Raw genomic sequence first — 20,968 nt, 5'->3', positions numbered from 1 at the left:
TTTATGTAATTTTTCTTACGCCCGCCAGCGGCGCTCGAGTACAAATGGTAAGATTTAGACCGGTGGAATATATGCGCCGAGGAAGACTGCAACTTCTTAGCTTGTGCACAAATTCAATTAGCGTAGACATATCCTCATCATGCAAATTCATAAATATAAGATACATGACCCAACTTTCAAGCTAAACGCAATCGAGCAGTCCGATATAGAAGGAAACGGGGCTACCGCACGTAAACTCTACTTTGCGAGCGTGTTGCTAGCGTGTTTTTGAATAAGGGAGCGTGGGACGGCGTTTATATGACAAAGTCTCTTTCCCATGCTGAAGGAAGACCGCTTTGATGACATCAGTTATATGGAGCATAATAAGGACGGTTTACCGTGCCTATTTCAAGTACAGTATGTTTTTTTAACAGAGCTGTTAAACGTGTTGAGAGCGTGTTGCTAGTAGCGTTTTGCTACCCTTCACAGGCACGGTTTGGGATGAAAGTTATAATGAAATGAAATGAAATGATCTGCATTTATATAGCACTTTTCAAGTCGATGACTTCCCAAAGCGCTTTACAATGTGCTCCACATTTCCCAATAGCAGCCTTGCAGCCATGTAAGGCGCTAACCTGCTTATTGGGGGTATTAGGGGTTCAGTGTCTTACCCAAGGACACTTCGACATGAAACACGGACAAGCCGGGATTCGAACTGCGATCTCTTGATCCCAAGACGAGTGCTCTACCTCCTCAGCCACTGCTCGTTTACTCAGTTTTTATTAATAAAGAGGGAGAGTAGGGCTTGCTTCCACGATCCGATGGTTGATGGACAAGGGTAGCAGGTGGCTGGAGACGCAAAAGTGGCACTTCCGTGTCGAGCAAAGATGGTCGTAGATTTGCAGGATAACTAGTCGTTAGCCGGGACGGGAGAGCAGGGGCGTTATCAAGTTTGGAAACAAGGTCGGCAACAGGTGTCAGGCAGGTAGCGGGGCAAAACAGGTTGGATATCGGGAAGGCCGAACAGGGCAGAGTCAGGTCCAGAAACAGGTTGGGAACGGGTATCAGGCAGAGAAAAACAGGGCAGGAAATGAGTCTGAACGTGAGAGCTTGCCGAGCTGGGGGCAACGGTTCGCAACGATTTGACAGGGGTCTCTTGAAAACCTGGGGTTTAAAAAGAGTCTAAAAGCCAATCAGCACTCAGGGCTGTTGGTGCCAATTGGGCAGTCACAGGTGCCTTGAATCGGTAATCATGACACCTAAAGGGAGCTGCTACTTCCTTGTGCTCTTCAACTTTTTTGAATACCGGCGAAAATGGCTTTGGTACATCAAGGACAATCCATAGAATACAACTGTGTAAAATTCATTCATTCATTCATTATCTGCACCGCTTATCCTCAGTAGGGTTGCGGGGGTGCTGGAGCCCATCCCAGTTATCTTCAGGTAGTGGGCAGGGGACACCCTGAACTGGTTGCCAGCCAGTCGCAGGGCACACATACACAGACAATTTACTCGCTCATTCACACCTCGGGACAATTCAGACCGGCTAATTAACCTATTATGCATGTTTTTGGAATGTGGGAGGAAACCGGAGTGCCCGGAGGAAAGTCACGCAAACACAGGGAGAACATGCAAACTCCACACAGGAAGGTTTGACCTCATGACCTCAGAACTGTGCCGCACACGCGCTAACCACTGTGCTGCCCTACTGTGTAAAATATGTATTCCAAATCACACAATAATGCAGAGGGATGAATAGAAATCTGTCTAAAACATTTCTACTTTGTTGGATGTTGCTTCTTGTTTCGCCACATTATTTCCGTTTACAAATAAGCAGACTCGTAAAATTATTCACAATATAGTAGTTACAGCTCCCCTTTTGATTGACACCTGTTCATGCTAGTTTTATTCATGCACAAAGCGTAAAGTTATATTAAACATGGGTCTTCCCAAGCAAAGGACTGCACATATTCACATGGAGGAGATTTAAGTTACTTAAGAACAGCTTCAGTTGTGCTTAATGTAGCGGAGTAAGAGTGTTATGAACCAGAACAGGAGGAGAACCCAAATGCGTGACGTTTCTCACACAAGCTTTTATTTAACGAGAAATTGGGCAGTCATGCACGTTATCCCAAAAACCAGTGATTCGGCGATCGAAAGACGTAAGGCAGCAGTCTGGCGTGGAATGACAGGAAGCCAGAGGCCAACGAGATCGATACCAATTACTCGAGCAGAGATCGGACAGATGGAGCGATACCGGACAGAACGGGACAGACAGGATTGATATCAAAACTGGATATCGAAATTAAACAGGACAAACAAGACGGGAACGGAACTGGAGATCGATATTAAACAAGACAAAATAGACCGAGCAATACCGGACAGGAAACGCAGGCAGGGAACTGGACAGAGTCAAAACCCACGTCTTGCGGGGCAGAAGTTCGTTGATGGACAAACAAAGGGTGAGTGAGAGCACTGAGCTTAAATAGAAACGAAGCCAATCTGTCAACGAGCCGCAGCTGGCGCCACACAGGCGGGGCCAATTGGGCGCCATGGTAACCATGACAAAGAGTAATGTTTATTCTTCAAAAATCGTAGTGAAAGTATAGTGATCTAAAAATACTCCCAGAAGTACAAAATATAAATGGTAAATGGTCCGCATTTATATAACGCTTTTCAAGTCAACAAAGACCTCCCAAAGCGCTTTACAATGTGCATCACACTTACCCATTCACACACACACTCACAGACCAATAGGGAGTCAGCCATGCAAGGCAACTACCTGCTTATCGGGGGCATTAGGGATTCAGTGTCTTGCCCAAGGACACTTCGACATATAACACGGAGGAGCCGGGAATCGAACATGTCTCAAAACTTACTTAAGTAAATGTAACTGAGTAAATGTAACTCGTTACTACCCACCTCTGGCAACAGACGATTGGGTTTTCATGGACACAGTTCCTAGGCTATCACAATCCTATGAATGTATAATAAGCAAAACGTCTGAAATTGAATCCATACGAATGCGAATCATCAAAAACAATTATAGCGGATAAGATTGAAGGGGGATGAAGCGTATCATCAAGCTGCATTGTCAACTTTGAATTAAAAAAAAAAGTATTATTATATTTAACCCGCTTTGTACTGTTTATGTTCTCAGCCGGTCTACTGAAAGAGACAGTCGAAAAATAGACAACATAGGAAGAGAAATTGCAGCAGTCAAAGGTGCTTCAAGTGTTGTTCCGAAAAAATCAATAATGATCGCAGCACAGTAGAAAGGATGTGTAACACTACTGAAAATAGATTTGAAGGGTGTTTTTATGCCAGGCTGTGGATTACTTCGAATGTTAACTGTCCTTATTTTTGCATTTCAAAATGCACATGGATGTTGGAAAATTAATAGAATGAAACAACTTATTTGTTCAAATATCTTTGATGCTAAGTTTTTCAGCAAACCTTGCCACGAGGGGACCGGACCAGAACGGAGGCAGGAAGGGAGAACTCGATTGCGTTGACGATCAAAACTTTTATTTACCAAAATAAAAGTCGTCCAAAACTCAGGGACAAGACAGAACAAACAGGCTTTAACTAACTAGCAAACACAGGTTTCTTCCGACTCAAACAAAACAGGACAGAGCAAACAGAACGGGAGATGCAGACAGAAAATGCAAATCAGAAAATGCAATGACCCAGCCCCCGCAAAACCCACAACCCACCCTTAAGTAGCACACACGCAATTAGCTGATCTGCTATGGCGACCATGCTGGCCATGACAAACCTGCTGTGAACTGGTCTGAATTCTGGCACGTGTGACTAATATACATTTTTTGATTTTGAGTGAAGTGCAGGAAAGCACATTCTGAGCTCAGCAGATATTAGTGGTAGATCAAGGCTGTTCGCATATTTTATTCAATATATTCTATTATGTAAATCGGACCCTTTCAGAGATCATTCAACTGAAAATATTGAATATTTTTTATAGAAATATTATTTAAAAAGAACAATACAAACAATTAAAGGGGAATTGTATGATATTTAAATATTTAAATGTAAAAAAAAAACAATTCAAGCGTTTATATTGTCGATTTTGTCATCAACATAAGAATGCCAATGAAAATTTATTTGCAACCCAAATGTACAATCTCGATAAAATAAGTTCAATAAATTATTAAGGACAAAGATAGGTATACGAATGTAAAGTTAAATATGATAGGAAATGTGCAAGGAAATAAATATGGAATCACTCCATTCTGAGGAAAAAATATGGAGTCAGTGCACTTTGAGTAAAAAGTAAGGATTCACCCAATCAATCTCCTCTCCCTAATTGGGCACCTGGCTTAGATTAAGTCCTCTCATTGGTCAGCAGTTAAAAACAGTGCAGTTATCATACCTTGAAGGGCTCTAGGACTAAGTGGATTGGCAAGAAACATGGCTCCAACAGGAGAGAGGCCTCTTGAGACCAAAGACAGGATCTACAAACTTCTTGATGAAGGTAACTCTACCCGTATGGTTGCCAAAGATGTGGGCTCTTCACAGTCAGTTGTATTGAAGATTTGGACCAAGTACAAACAGCTTGGGAAGATTGTTGAAGTCAAGCGTACTGGTAGGCCAAGGAAAACATGTAGGCATCAAGACAAACAACTGAAAGCCATATGTCTTGAAAACAGAAAATGTACAACAAGACAAATGAAGAGGAAGTTGGCGTCAATGTATGTGACAAAACCATGCCAAATCTCCTGAAGGAAATGGGAATTTTTGTATAGGATGGCTCAAAGGAAACCATCATTGACACTTAAACACAAAAGAACAAGACTGCAATGGGCTCAGGAGAGGTAATCATGGACTGTGGATGACTGGATAAAGGTTATCTTCAGTGATGAGACAAGAATCTGCGTTGGACAAGGTAATGATGCTGGAACTTTTATTCGGTGACGTTCCGGTGAAATTTACAAAGAGGACTGCCAAAAGAAAAATTCCCACAGTCCTTAATGCAGCATTTCAGGCACCGGCACTGTGGAGATGGCTCTGGTCAAAATCTGCAATAAATGCACAAGTTTACGTTGACATTTTGGACAGCTTTCTTATTCCTTCAATAGAAATAGAAAAGTTCGGGGATGATAACTAATTTTCCAAGATGACAATGCGTCCTGCCACAGAGCAAAAACTGTCAAAGCATTCCTTGGAGAAAGACGCATCAAGTCCATGTAATGGCTTGCAAATAGCCCAGATCTCAACCCAATTGAAAACCTGTGTTGGAAATTGAAAAGAATTGTCCACAGCAGGGCTCCGACCTGCAAAGATGACCTGGCAACTGCAATCAAAGAAGTTGGTACCAGATTGATGACAAATCTGTTTGGATTGCTATGTTCCACGGACAGACTGAGGAGATAATTTCTTCCTCATGCCATGAGGCTCTTTAACTCCACCCGGACTCTATATCAACACGTTACATTGAGTATTAATATATTATATTCCTTTTACTTTATTATTGTTTTATTTTCAAGACAAGGATATTGCTGGAAGAGTGAATTTCCCTGCGGGGATGAATTAAGTATCTATCTATCTATCTATCTATCTATCTATCTATCTATCTATCTATCTATCTATCTATCTATCTATCTGTCTGTCTGTCTGTCTGATTGTTATTTCTATGTCTGTTTTTCATGATTCCATATTTTTTCCTCAGAATGTAGTGATGCAATTTTTATTTCCCTGCACTTGCTCTATAAGAGTAACGTTTACTAACCATTGCTAGGTTTTTATTTCAGTGTTTACAAATGCTTCGAAATGACCCTACAATTGTTTCATGTTTGTGATCGATGTTTTTTCTACAGAATAAAATATCCGAGTGAGGGCTTGCCCGATTTTTTGCTAAGGGTTGTACTATCACTAATCTCATTGTTTGGGGCTAAGGTGTGTACCAAATCAGAATTATTGGTCTCACTATCGCCCTCTGCCATAAGGCAAGACAATTACATGCCTCCCCTTTGCATCTGCAGTCGCTCAACACAGTATTACACAGTAATTTTCTTAAGAGTATTAATATAAGGTGAAAAATGTATCAATTAAAAAAAAGAAATTGTGAAGTTAAATTTGAAAGAACTCTAGCACTGAATAAATACACCATTCGTAATATTTTTTGTTTAACACTCCCATGAGGCACAGCATCCCTTGCCTCCCCTGACTGCACACCACTGCTATGATCTCCTGGACGGAATTCAGGGTCAGTATTTGCCTGCGGAAATACTTTGAAGCCATCCTTTGCTCTCTTCTCCAGACTACCTTTAAGAAATGTTTAGTCTCTCCTGTCGAAGTCTGACGATTCAAACCTCTCTGTTCCAGTGCAGGCGGGAAACTACTTCCTGAGTTTGAGGTGGCAAAGACAGCCTTTCAGAACCTGGCGACAGTTTTGAACCAGCCCCCTTGACTTAAATGCCTTCCAGCTTTGGGAATAAGCGTCTCAAAGTTAGCAGGTTTACAATAGTTGCATAGCAACGTAAGTGTTCAGCCACCTGCAGCCACCAGAAGAAAAGAACATTTTGAAGCTCATGGCTTCAGGGATTCAAATTCAATCAAAGAGCAAAAAAAAAAATCGTGTGGTGGCCTTGACACTCGAGCTCTGCTGGGTTTTCATCCCACGCTTAGCCTCCCACTCAGACACCAGGCTGAAACTGGACAGCCGCCGCAGTGATTAGAATTCTGACGCCAAGGAAAAGGCTTTAAGGGCTGACTGAACACACACCAGCTCAGATATGTTCACGGCAGATTTCACTGGTATGCCACGTCAATAAGGTATTGGGAAAACACACCACGATGACTCTGTGAGATCGCCAAGGCTACTGATTTCAACAATTTCTCAAATCTCAGGCTATGGTTGAGATGCAAATGTTGTTGGAAACAGCCGGACTGATGCTCATTTGCTTTGTACAACCACAGCACCTCCAAGGGCATTGTATCTAAGTCCTCAGACCCCTGAGGAGCTATTACAACTTATTTGTGGGCGAGTGGCTTATGTTATCATTAAGAGCATGCTGTTAACTGCCGGTTTTATGATGCCCTGTCATCCCTTGATAACAATGGAGAAACCAAAGTCACCAGTGAACATATATTAGGTGTGGGAGTGTCAAAGGAAACATTCCTACACGGTGAATTTGTCTTGCTTATTTCCAGGAGAGAGCTTTCTTTTGAGTTCCCCAAAATACAGAGTAAGTATGCCACCATCGCTGTTATGACATGGTTGGCCGAATGCCTCCATTTTTCATCTCGGCCCTGTTAGCTATGTAGAATAATTTCCTCACATGTTAGTCTTTAGGACTTCTCTATTCTCTAGCCCAGTGTTTCTCAACTGATGTTCAATGGGTCTGCGGGTCTTTGCTTTGACACAATCATTATTATTTAAACCCCTTGACAGTAGATGCTGACAATTCTCTGTGAATGAGAGTTGGTGCCATCTCACACACCAGAAAAAGACCGATAAGAGAAAAAAATTGAGTTTATTGTCTTCAGCACGGTGGAGCAGTGGTTAGCACGCAGTTCTGAGGTCGTGCTTGCGTGGGTTTCCGCCAGGCACTCCGGTTTCCTCCCACATTCCAAAAACATGCATGTCAGGTTAAATGGTCGATCCAAATTGTCCCTAGGTGTGAATGGGCGAGCGAATTGTCTGTCTCTGGCTGGCTGGCAACCAATTCAGGGTGTCCCCTGCCCACTGCCTGAAGACAGCTGGGATAGGCTCCAGCACCCCTGCGACCCTACTGAGGATAAGCGTTGCAGATAATGGATGGATAGATGTCATTGTAGCCCGTGAAATGCACATTGAAATTAAAAAAGGACATCCTCGTGTTGCAAGAAGATTCCCTAAAAATACTAATAGGTCAAGTCAAGTCAAGTCATTTTTATTTGTATAGCCCTTAATCACAAAGAGTCTGAAAGGGCTTCACAGGTTATTACACAGACTACTGTATATTAGACAGACTATATTACACAGACTATTTTTCAGATTATTGTTACACCATGCCCTGCTCTGGAAGCAACATGAGGGCAAGGAAAAACTCAAAAAACCTCAACATGAGGAAAGTGAAGAAACCTTGAGAAGGGACGGCACATGTGGTTTCCCCCTTCCTGGACTACCAGACAGCAAAGGATGTTGCAATCCCAAATAATACAGAGATATTTTCCACGAAAAGTATAGGTTATTCAAATGCTATAGAGTAGAAGTGAGTTTTAAGCTTAGATTTAAACATTTCCACTGAAGTTGCAGATCGGATCTCAGGGGGAAGAGCACTCCACAGCACCGGTGCCTGGATGGAGAACGCTCTCGAACCAGCGGAACACATCTTGGCAAGAAATTTGCTTTTAGTTTACACAACACAAGGCTCATAATTGTCCACCATCTTGCTATTATGAGTACTCGAAAACCAAAAATCTCTCAGTAAGCTTGGCAAAGAAAAAATAATGGTTTGTTGTTTGTAGTTTGGTCACTTTGTGTTAAAGTCAATCATTATTAAGACTATTTCGTGGCTATATTTACACAAATAAAATACATATAATGTTAAAATCTAATCGTTATACCAAGAGCAGATTTTACTCACGTCCTCCATGATGTTGATAAGAAGGGAAAAGAGACCCCGCCCACAACGTGGGTGTGATTTATTATACGTCAGGGAGAAACAGCACACATGAGCACTTCACAATAAAAGAATATAAAATTGATAAACATACAAGACATGCAATTAGACTGATTATTGAAACGTTACTTCATGTCTGTGTGTGTGTGTGTGTGTGTGTGAAAGATTGTTTTTATATTTTGGAATATAAAAACAAGTTATATTCACACAGTGAATTCTGAGAAATATTACAACCAAAACGACCAACCTATCACTTTGAGTCTCCGTGGTATGCATTCCTCCTTGTGCTTTCTAAGCACTCATTTTAGGTGGCAAAACTAAAACAGTGACATCTAGTGGTCAAATAATACACACGGTCCATTAAAAGTTCCACATCAACATAACAAACTCTTCTATGAGAAAATGTGAATCAAGTGGTAGGTGCACCATTTTTTGTGAAATCCAACAGAAATAGAAAAAGTGCCTGAAATCAGATAATAGCAGGTGACCTCTGCAAAAAGTTGCAAGCAGGCTCTCTTATCTGTCGAGAAGCAGCACTCACAATCCCTTGAGTAACACCAAAGCCGCGCCATATCTTAAAAGGTTCCAGCAATTACAAATTGGTGATCCTGTCGTCGGCTCTTTTGCGGCGCGTAAATTCCTGGATGGCTGCGAACGTTCGGAATGGGGAGCGGTGTTCGCCAACTGCCGAGCTATATTAATAATGCAGGGAGGGAATTTGCCGAGGAATTAGTTTGCTTGTGTTGGCTTAACCCTTTTGCATGCCCTCAGAGTTGTTTACGAGCTAATAAGCGGCATGTATTCTGAAATGTTCATTATGCGCTATTCAAGACACCCGGGTACATACTCCACATGCGTGTACATCTGTATTGTAAAATGAAACTGAAGATGTCTCCTTTGGGAAGAGAAATAGCCTTGTTAGTCGAGCAGCCCACGGTGCATAATGTTACTAAAGGTCCTAAAAAATGGTCACTTTCTGCTTTTTTCCAGGTACTTGGGTGACGTTTGGGGGTCAGATAACCGATGAGGTAGGATAAATGTTCTCTATTCTCTTTCATGCTTGAATTCATATTTTTTTTAAAGGATACTCACTTTCAACAGGTAGTTTTCTCAGGTTTTGTAGTTTTAGCATAGAGCTCTGCAGCTCTTTCTTCATGGCTCAGAACCATTCAAAGTACCGTGGAACCTCGGTTTTCGACCATAATCCGTTCCAGAACCCTGTTCAAAAACCGATTTGTTCAATCACCGAAATCGTTTTTCCCATTATAACTAATGTACCGTATTTTCCGCACTATAAGGCGCACCTAAAAGCCTTTATTTTTTTCAAAAGCTGACCATGCGCCTTATAATACAATGCGCCTTATTTATGGATCAACATTAAGTTTTCCAACTAACTTGCAGCCGCCGACTCGATTTTCCCCCGAACGCCAAGTAGTACGCGGTGGATGGTGGGATTTATTTACCGGCGTTTCATTGGCTAACCAATGTGTCAATCATCAGTTGAATCGATCACTATTGGCTAAAGTTATTCGGAGGTCAAGAGGCGGATCCTTCTTATCATTTACAGACTGCCATTGGCTCAAACGGCAAACAAAGCCTGCAATTGGCCGAAAAAGATGTGTCAATCATCAGTTGAATCGATCACTATTGGCTAAAGTTATTCGGAGGTCAAGAGGCGGATCCTTTTTATCATTTACAGACTGCCATTGGCTCAAATGAAATGAAATGAAATGATCTGCATTTATATAGCGCTTTTCAAGTCAATGACTTCCCAAAGCGCTTTACAATGTGCTTCACATTTCCCAATAGCGGCCGTGATCTGTGCAGCCATGTAAGGCGCTAACCTGCTTATTGGGGGTAATTGGGGGTTCAATGTCTTACCCAAGGACACTTCGACATGTAACACGGACAAGCCGGGATTCGAACTGGGATCCCTTAATCCTAAGACGATCGCTCTACCTCCTGAGCTACTGCCGCCCCAAACGGCAAACAAAGCCTGCAATTGGCCGAAAAAGATGTGTCAATCATCAGTTGAATCGATCACTATTGGCTAAAGTTATTCGGAGGTCAAGAGGCGGATCCTTTTTATCATTTACAGACTGCCATTGGCTCAAACGGCAAACAAAGCCTGCAATTGGCCGAAAAAGTTGTGTCAATCATCAGTTGAATCGATCACTATTGGCTAAAGTTATTCGGAGGTCAAGAGGCGGATCCTTTTTATAATGTACAGGCTGCCATTGGCTTAAACAGCGAAACAAAGCCTGCAATTGGCCGAAAAAGATGAATGCGTATAGCATGTGGCCGATGGCATAGAGAAAGCATTTTTTTCTATTCTGTATTTGTAAATATTGTATTCTCCTGGATTTACTACCCTCACGGATATAAGAGGACATTGCCTGCACATTATTATGAACACAATGACTTCGGTGAGCTATTCCCGGTTTTATATTGTCTTGTTTCAGACTGAACTCGATGTTTCTGTGATAAGCGGTGCAGATAATGGATGGAATGGACTATGGTTGCACATTATTATTGAACACAACGACTTCGGTGAGCTACTCCGGCTATATATTTTCCCAGTATCTTGTTTCAGAGTGATATCGATGTTTCTGTGATGGGTCTATTTTTAAATTAAACTCAACTCCAAGTGTTTATTGTCATATGCACAGTAAAGTTGCGAGCGAAAAAGAAAATAGATACGAAGGAATGGTTATCATTTCTTGAATCCCAAGACTTTAACCTTCCGAATGATGGAACGATGCATTTGAGTGACATCTTACGGACACCGCATCCGCACGTAATCTCGACACGTATTTGCGTCTTTGCAAGCTTTCGGAATGTTAAGGGGGTAATAAGTTGGACTGAACTATCTGACTGTTTTGTCCACGTTCCCATTGTAGCGCCTTATAATCCGGTGCGTCTTATACTGGACTGTCTCAGAAAATTAGAATATTGTGATAAAGTTCTTTATTTTCTGTAATGCAATTTAAAAAACAAAAATGTCATACATTCTGGATTCATTACACATCAACTGAACTATTTCAAGCCTTTTATTATTTTAATATTGCTGAATTTGGCTTACAGCTTAAGAAAACTCAAAAATCCTATCTCAAAATATTAGAATATCATGAAAAAGTATACAAGTAGGCTATTCAACTAATCACCTGAATCATCTAATTAACTCGAAACACCTTGCGAGGGTTTCCTGAGCCTTAAAAACACTCAGCTTGGTTCAGTAAACTAAATCACTACTGATCTGACTGCTGTCCAGAGGACCATCATTGATACCCTCCATCAGGAGGGTAAGACACAAAAAGAAATTTCTCAAAGAGCAGGCTGTTCACAGAGTGCAGTTTCAAAGCATATCCACAAAAAGTCTGTTGGAAGGGAAAAATGTGGCCGGAAACGCTGCACAACCAAGAGAGATGACCGCAGCCTTAACAAAATTGTGAAGAAGAGCCGCTTCCAGAATTTGGGGGAGCTTCAAAGACAGTGGGCTGAAGCTGGAGTCCAGGTATCAAAAACCACAGTTCACAGACGTGTCCGGGAAATGGGCTACAATAGCCGTATTCCCATGGTCAAGCCACTTCTGAACTCAAGACAACGGAAGAAGCGTCTGACTTGGGCTATGGAGAAGAAGCACTGGACAGTTGCAGAGTGGTCCAAAGTCCTCTTTTCAGACGAAAGCAAGTTTTGCATTTCATTTGGAAGTCAAGGCGCCAGAGTCTGGAGAAAGGCTGGAGAAGAGCAAAATCCAAGTTGCTTGAAATCCAGTGTGAAGTTCCCACAGTCAGCAATGGTTTGGGGAGCCATGTCAGCTGCTGGTGTTGGTCCACTGTGTTTCATCAAGTCCAGAGTAAATGCAACTGTGTACCAAGAGATTTTAGAGCACTACATGCTTCCATCTGCTGAAAAGCTCTATGGAGATGAGGATTTCATTTTCCAGCATGATCTGGCACCTGCCCACAGTGCCAAAACCACCAGTAACTGGTGCACTGACCATGGCATCACTGTCCTTGATTGGCCTGCTAATTCCCCTGACCTGAACCCCATCGAGAATTTGTGGGGTATAGTTAAGAAGAAGATGAAAGACACCAGACCTACAAATGCAAATGAGCTGAAGGCCGCTATCGAAGCATCCTGGGCATCAATAACACCTCAGCAAAGCCACAGGCTGATTGCCTCCATGCCACGCCGGATTGATGCAGTAATCCGTGCAAAAGGATTCCCAACCAAGTACTGAGTGCATCAATGGACATTTTCAAATGTTTGATTTAGTTTGGCTGTTATAAAATTATTTTTTTTACTTGGTCTGAGGAAGTATTCTAATATTTTGAGATAGGATTTTTGAGTTTTTTTTAGCTGTAAGCCAAAATCAGCAATATTCAAATAATAAAAGGCTTGAAATAGTTCAGTTGATGTGTAATGAATCCAGAATGTATGACATTTTTGTTTTTTTAATTGCATTACAGAAAATAAAGAACTTTATCACAATATTCTAATTTTCTGAGACAGTCCAGTATATGTCAAAAATAGGACCAAAAACTATTTTTTCGGGGTGCGCCCTATAACCCGGTGCGCCTTATAGTGCGGAAAATACGGTAAAATCGTTTTAATCCGTTCCAACACCCTGAATGTTTACCATGAACGTAAACATGAAGCTAACCCAGGCTAATCGTACGTTCGCGTTATCGTAATCTTCCGTACGAAAGATTACGCTGACATGAACGTGTAAAAATAAAAAAATCAGGTCGTTTACATGTCATTTAGCACCTGGGTCTCCACAAAAAGTGGTGAGCGGTTAAAAGATAAAGAAAAGAATTATGAATAGGATTTCTTACCTTTGTGGTGGTCTGCAGAAGCCCTGCTCTATTCCCTCGAAAGAAGGGAAACTCGCACACCTTTTTCATATTTTGCTATTATTTCTTTCTTAAATGCAATAGTTGTACGCACTACTCTTCTTTTTTCACCTGTAGCAACTTTGCTGCTTGCACCGACCTTCTTCGGAGGCATAATTAGGGGCAAAAACACTCCGTTCACCGATATTAAAAGCGAAAGCGAAAACAAGCAAGTGCGCACGTGATAACAGTTGGTCACGAGGGGTGGGGGCCATCTCCACGATCTACACCCGTACGCCGCTCAGCATCACACCGCAACGTACCGGCGTTCGAACTCCGATTTTTTGAACGAAAAGCGAAGCAAGAATTTCTCGAAATTTTGGGTCGAGAACCGATTTGTTCGAACTGAGAGGCGTTCGAAAACCGAGGTTCCACTGTACATTGCAGATTTATCAAAAGTAATTATTTAAGACTTTTCGATATCTTTCATCACCCAACAATTCTTTGATACGTATAAAGAGACATTTCTAATACAGTACAACTAGACCTACCTGTATATAGCAATCAGTTCAGAGCATTTTTTTTAAACACACTACAGTTTTTCCCTTGTTGTTACTGCAATATATTGCCCCTCCCCCCAAAAAAACAAATGTCATTTGATTCTTATTTATCTTCATCTAAAAAAACATTGCATTTTTTTCCTGTATTTTTTTATTTATTTAGAAAAATAAGGAAAAAAATATCTAAAATGAACAAAATCTGTTATCATAGATGACATGTTCTTTTTCTCTTTTGAAGATTTTGTTTTCTATTTTAATAAAAATCTTTTCATAAAAACAATCATAATTGATTAAGATGAGAGGTCTCAAACATGCAGTAAGGGGCTAATTGCAGCCCCCGAGATGATAAATTGAGGCCCCCATCTAATTAGGGATACATTTATGACCAGGGTTGGGTAGGGTTACTTTGACTTGATTACTTTCAATTACTTTTGGATTACTCCAATACCAAATATGCTAATAAAAGACAAAAGAAACTAAATATGAATACAACCACCAAATTTTGTGCAGGCTTGGGGAGTAACGGAATACATGGAACGGCAAAAATGATGTTGGCAAGCTGTTTGGATTTATTTTCATTTTGTTTCTGTCACATTTTATGTTCGTTTTGCCGGAGATCAAAGAGATCACCAGGAGAGAAAGCTTAGCTCGTGTTGTGAGTCATCATTTTATTCATATTTAGTTTCTTTTGTCTTTTATTAGCATATTTGGTATTGGAGTAATCCAAAAGTAATTGAAAGTAATCAAGTTAAAGTAACCCTACCCAACCCTGTTTATGACTGACTGCTTTATTTCAAGTCATGTTTATTTGTATAAAAACAAGGTGTCTCAAAGGGCTGCACGGATCCATGACTATTACAGACTATTATTATACCATCCCCTGATCTAAAACCTACATGAGGGCAAGGAAAAACTCAAAACCACAGCATGAAGACAATAAAAAAACCTTAAGAGGGGACCAACCGCACATAAGGTAATCATCCTTCCAGGCTGACCAAAATAAGATTTTGTCTGGAGAGCGCATTTGGTGGTTTTGCTGAAATTTGTCGTAAAATATATTGAATGGCTCTCTCCTCCCCGCACCCAAAAATAAGATATATGGCTATTATGACTCTATGGGTCAAAAGGTTCCATACCCCTGACCTAGAGACTCGCTTCTTTTAACCTACTTAGAGATATATGGTGTTACAAAATAATAATGTGAGATCATCGACTCCACTCTTATACTTACCCTTTAATTAAAGCTTACCGTAAAATCCGGACTATAGAGCGCACCTGATTATAAGCCGCACCCACCACTTTTTAGGTAATTTGCCACTTTTGGACTTACACAAGCCGCACCTAGGTATAAGCCGCATGCGCCCGCATCAATCCTTGTGACCCAATCACAAGTTTAACCCAGACCAGGCTGTTGATTTCAAGTTTGTAACTACATAGATGGTACACAATCCTAGAAATACAGCCGGCATCATGAATGGAAAATGATACCCGTAATTAACGTATGATGCAGACTTGTAAAGTCCGGGTCCCGTTGAAAGTAATCCAAGGAAACAAAATGTATATTTCCAAAGTTAAGGGAGGGAAAAATATATATCCACTATTGTCCGCTGCGACAACAGACAGATCTACCGGTAACTCAGCTTTACCCCACTTCCTATCAGCCCGCGTTTGCTCCGCCCCTTCTTTTTGACAGGCCGTAGAACACATAGCAGAATAAATCTCTAAAATAAATACATTACAAAAATATACAGTTGCAAATACATATTATACATGGTTACACGTATTTACGTAGAAAGACGGTACACCGAGAGAGTTTTTAAAGCTTTAATAATAATAATATAACTTTCATCCCAAACCGTGCCTTTGAAAGGTACCAACACGCTAGTAGGATCACGCTCGCAATGTATCAAACGCGCCTGCTAAAGAAAAGCATGCCGTAATTGTGAAACTTACGGAGGATCGTTCTCAACTTTCTCCTCATAACTATCGCCATCAAGGGCGTCTTCCTCATTATTGGAACGTACCTTTACTTTACAGACAATGTATGCTAAAACTTAGAGGTTGCGATATTTCTTAGCGCACATATTCCACTGGTCTTAATCTTACCATATACAGTATATTCCCGCGCCGCTGGTGGCCGTTAGAAAAATTACATAAATTGTCCGCTTCACTGAATAAGCCGCAGGGCTGAATATTTGGGAAAAAAGTAGCGGCTTATAGTCCGGAATTTACGGTATTTGTTTTTCGTGTTAACATCAGAGCACTCGGTCAGCGAGTAGACGATAACACCCGAGCTCTTCTATAATCTCTCACAGGGAGTTCTCGTCTAACATACATTAGAACAGCGTCCAAACATAACAAATGAACTCAAAAGACATTGTTGGCTTTCAGTTGTTAAATATTTAATGCTTCTCCTTAGCGGCGGACACAAACAGAGACTCTAGCAAGGAAGAATAATGAAGTATAAATTCAAATGTGTTGATATGGATACAGACTTTGTGTCTGTGTTGCCATGAAGCCAAGACTGTGCGGGTTGCTTGTAGGGGTTAAGTTACCTGGTCTGTTCTGCTAACCAACCATTATCTTTATACTGGGCAGCACGGCGGCACAGTGGTTAGCCCTTGTGCGGCACAGTTCATGTCATGGAAACCTGTCGTGGGTTCAAATCCAGCTCCAGACTTCCTGTGCGGAGTTTGTATATTCTCCCCGTGATTGTGTGGGTTTGCTCCGGGCACTCCGGTTTCCTCCCACGTTCCAAAAACATACATTTCAGGTGAATTGGCTGGTCCAAATTGTCCCTAGGTGTGAGTGAGCGAATTAATTGTCTGTCCCTGTGTGCGATTGGCTGGCAACCAGTTCAGGGTGTCCCCTGCCCACTGCCCGGAGATGGCTGGGATGGGCTCCAGCCCCCCTGCGACCCTAATGAGGACAAGCGGTACAGCTAATGAGATGAGATGAGATGAGATGAGACATCTTTATACTGAGTGGTCCCACACCACCCAAGAAAAACTGCTACAACCTGAACTCTGAGCTCTTCTGGAGGTGTGAATGCTATGATTCGCTTGTTCTGGAGCACAGTTGCCAAACAGGCGGCCCGCGGGCCACATCAGGCCCGCTAAGGGATTGAATCCGGCCCGCGAGACAACACTCAGAGAAGCGCAAGAGAAAAACAAGCTTCAGGTTGAAATATGTCAACTTGATGTTGGCAAAGCCACGTGCCTCGAACAAAGACACTGGACTTGCATTTGTTTCTCTTTCTCTCTCCCTCTCTCTCTCTGTTTTCCACCCCTTTTCTCCCACTCTCTGTCTCTTTCACTCTCTGTGTCTCTCTTTTTCTCTTCCTTTGTTGCTCTTTGTCTCTCTGTATATTTTTAACTTAATTTGCTCTAACTTCCTTTTTTCCTTTTCTCTTTCTCTCTTCCTACCCTTCGCGCTTTCTTTTCTCTTTTCTCTCCTTCTGTCTTTCTATTTCTCTTTGGATTTCTTTCTTCCTCTCCTTTCTTTCCCCCTCTCTCACGACTTCTTTTTTTTATCTCTTTTGTTTCTCACGCTCTTTCCCTCTCTCTCTTTTTCTTTCTTTGTCTCGCCCCGTCTCCTTTTCCTTCCCCCTTTCTCTTATTTCTTTATCTCTCTTTTTCTTTCTCTTTAATCTACTAGTCCGGCCCCCGACAGAATGTTTGTTCGATCGTGTGGCCCCCGGGTTAAAATTAGTTTGACACCCCTGTTCTAGAGTGTTGTCAGCAATGTTCCCGCTAAGCTGTGCACGTGGAGGAGTTTACTTTAATTTTTTTTAACTATTATTATAATATATGTATAGTTTTATCACTAAGATAATAATATATAGAGAAATAAATGTGGTTTACTTTAATTATCGCCTGCACAGTAAGACTATGAAGCCATATGACCTTTTTTACCTAAGTGGCTACTTCAATGTAGCCACGCAAGTTTCCGTTTTTTTTTAGAGATGGAGTTTTTTCAGCTCGCGTCACTAAAAAGAACTGTTGGAAACAACTGAAAAGACTGAACAAAATGGTAGTGAAAGAAAATCATATTCTACAGATCAAAAATAGCAAATCAGAAAGTTTGAAAAGCTTTTAAGCTTTTGGCAAGAAACCGAAATGACTTCTGACGTAATCGACTTGGAAAGAGGAAGCGGCTCATCGCCACCGTGACGCCGAGGATGAAAATTTCTTTTATTTAGTGATTCGGGGTTAAACTGATAGTTTGGTAAGAATGTCCTATGCTTTCTAGGCTAACTTTACATGGAATAAAAACCCAGTTAAGTATATAAAATTACAAATAAATGCCTTGAAGATGATGGAAAACCAGTACAGGGTGTCCCCTGCCCACTGCCCGAAGAGAACTGGGATAGACTCCAGCACCCCCACAACCAATGTTCCCTCTAATTTTCCACGGGTCTGAGCGTTCACACAAAATCGGTGAGCAACGCTTGAAACTACATTGAGCAACCATAATCCCAAGTGTGGCAAAATAATTAATTATCAAACATGTCCAAAACTTGACATCAAGTTACATATTGCTGAGTTTCCGGCAATGCAAAATTATTTTTCTCTTTTGAATGAATTGACTCATGTACTATTGCAAAGGTTGTACGGCCTACAAACGTCGTTTGTTCTTACAATTCTTTCACAAGATATCCATTTCTTTTCATTTCCTGATATATTTTGTCGCATAATATTAACATTTTTGGGGGCTTATTTAGTCGTTTGTAAGATACAGAACTGTACTTAATCACATTTTCTAGTGGAAGTACAATGTTGGCAACAAGGTTCACTTGATATAATTGGAAATTATTTTTTTTTCTACTTTTTCTAAAAGTTCCTTTAATAAAAATCTCATTGTGTTTATTTTTTTCCGAGCTGTTACTTTTTTCTTTTTGTTCTCTATTTACTTTTTTTCCTACATTTCTTTCTTTTCTTTTTTTCTGGCTTTTTTCAAAATTTTACCTTCTTTTTTTCTCTTCCTTTTGTTTCTTTTTTTCTCAGCTTTTCACTACTTTTTAATTTTGGTATTTTTTTCTTTTTTGTTCTATTCCCCCCTTCCTTTGGGTCATTTTGTGCATAATCTTACTTAATATTTGGGCATGTTGGGATTAAAGAAGCAAAAACAACCTGAAGAGCCGTTTAGGACCCGAAAGAGCTGGTTCCTTTTAGTAATCCGAGCCGAAGAAGCCGGTTCTCGACATACTCTACTAACTTTACTCAACTTCGTTCGACTTCAAAATACCGCCTTTAGGACACAACGTCAAGGGAACCTGTGTATTTTTACCTTCATGCACTGTAACTTTGACTTAAGTCGCTTCTTAATTAATAATTTTGAGCCCTCATTTTTGTGCGCTGGCTAGATTTTCTTGTGCGCCGAGAATGTCCGAGCAGTGCGCAATTGCGCACAAGCGCAGCTTAGAGGGAACACTGCCCACAACCCTACTGAGGGATAAGCGGTGTAAATAATGGATGGATGGATGAAGTAACATCTTGAACAATAAAATAAATACATGATAAATAAAATAGCAAGTATTGAAAAAGGCTTCATGATTTGATTTTATTATAAGGCAGGGACCGAGATGAAGGAGACCAAAACAATTATTTATTTTTTACCCTAAATATTTGATCAGCATAATTGCCCATGGTACTCGTACGATTATTGTAAATTTATAATGCATTGGCTACAAATATTGAGATCTACAGAGACACTGACAGTGTAGAATTTCCTTTCTTCAAATTGCCTGAGGAGAACCGCTGCATTGTCATGTTTGTTTTACTCTGGTCTGTTTGATGTTCCTTGTTTTATGATGGTGTTCCCTTGATATGTTAAACTTTCCTCCTCCAACAATTCTGACTGAATTAAATAAAATAGAGGTGCTGCTGAGGTTCTGGTCGGATGAGAATCAGGCTGAGAACTGACCATCTCCTCATGAGAAATGTTAATGTCTCTTATTGTGTGTTTTATTCAGAGATGTAATTTAATAGACCTAACATGTACTTTTGAGAACTATTGAGGAAAAAACGTCATGGTCAATATCATGAGTTTGTTTTGTCATCTGCAATATGATTGGTTGACCGAGTTGGGCATTTAGTACAGCTTTCTGTAGATTGAGGCAAAAATACTTTGGCCCATAAAAGTTAAGCACTTACGCGATTAGTTTGACAACAAATTATCCTTATATTTTTACAATTTTTATTTGGCGCAGTGGTTAACGCGTGTGCGGCACAGTTCTGAGGTCGTGAGTTCAAACCCCCTGTGTGGAGTTTGCATGTTCTCCCCGTGCTTGCGTGGGTTTCCTCCGGGCATTCCGGTTTGCTCCCACATTCCAAAGAGACGCATGTCAGGTTTATTGGCCGGTCCAAATTGTCCCTAAGTGTGAATGAGCGAGTGAGTTGTCTGTCTCCGTGTGCCCTGCAACTGGCTGGCAACCAGTTCAGGGTGTCCCCTGCTCACTGCCCGAAGATAGCTGAGATGGGCTCCAGCACCCCCGCGACCCTACTGGGGATAAGCGGTTCAGATAATAGATGGATGGATGGATGGATGGATATTTGGCACACCATAGTTTTCTCACTCCTGTCCTTGGTGTTGTGATCAGAATCCATTCATCCATCCATCCATTGTCTTCCGCTTATCCGGGGTCGGGTCACGGGCGCAGCAGCCTTAACAGGGAAGACCAGACGTCCCTGTCCCCAGCCACCTCCTGCAGCTCATCCGACAAGATCCCGAGGCGTTCCCAGGCCAGGCTAGAGACATAGTCTCTCCAGCATGTCCTGGATCGCCCCCGGGGCCTCCTGCCGGTGGGACATACCTGGAACACCTACCGAGGGAGGCGTCCAGGAGGCATCCTTATCGGATGCCCAAACCACCTCAACTGGCTCCTCTCAATGCGGAGGAGCAGTGGCTCTAAGGAAGAACGCAGACAACCTGCGGAGGAAACTCATTTCAGTTACTTGTATCCAGG

At 41.4% G+C, this 20,968-nt stretch overlaps 1 protein-coding gene across 2 annotated transcripts in view; it reads left to right on the top strand.

Annotated features, from left to right (window-relative positions):
- The window catches only part of kcnab1a (potassium voltage-gated channel subfamily A regulatory beta subunit 1a), a 141,953-nt gene that overhangs the window by 101,236 nt on the left and 19,749 nt on the right, over nucleotides 1-20,968 (top strand). For both annotated transcript variants that reach the window (XM_088345464.1, XM_088345465.1), the window contains exon 3: nucleotides 9,594-9,631. In XM_088345464.1, coding sequence (XP_088201590.1) covers nucleotides 9,594-9,631 — 38 coding nt within the window. The remainder of the gene's footprint in view (nucleotides 1-9,593; nucleotides 9,632-20,968) is intronic.

This window comes from Urocampus carinirostris, chromosome 10, assembly GCF_059441175.1.
Source record: "Urocampus carinirostris isolate Australia breed hairy pipefish chromosome 10, RoL_Ucar_1.0, whole genome shotgun sequence".
NCBI classification, from domain to species: domain Eukaryota; kingdom Metazoa; phylum Chordata; class Actinopteri; order Syngnathiformes; family Syngnathidae; genus Urocampus; species Urocampus carinirostris.
The sequence above is the reverse complement of the archived record's forward strand: the minus strand, read 5'-3'. Positions and strand labels throughout refer to the sequence as shown.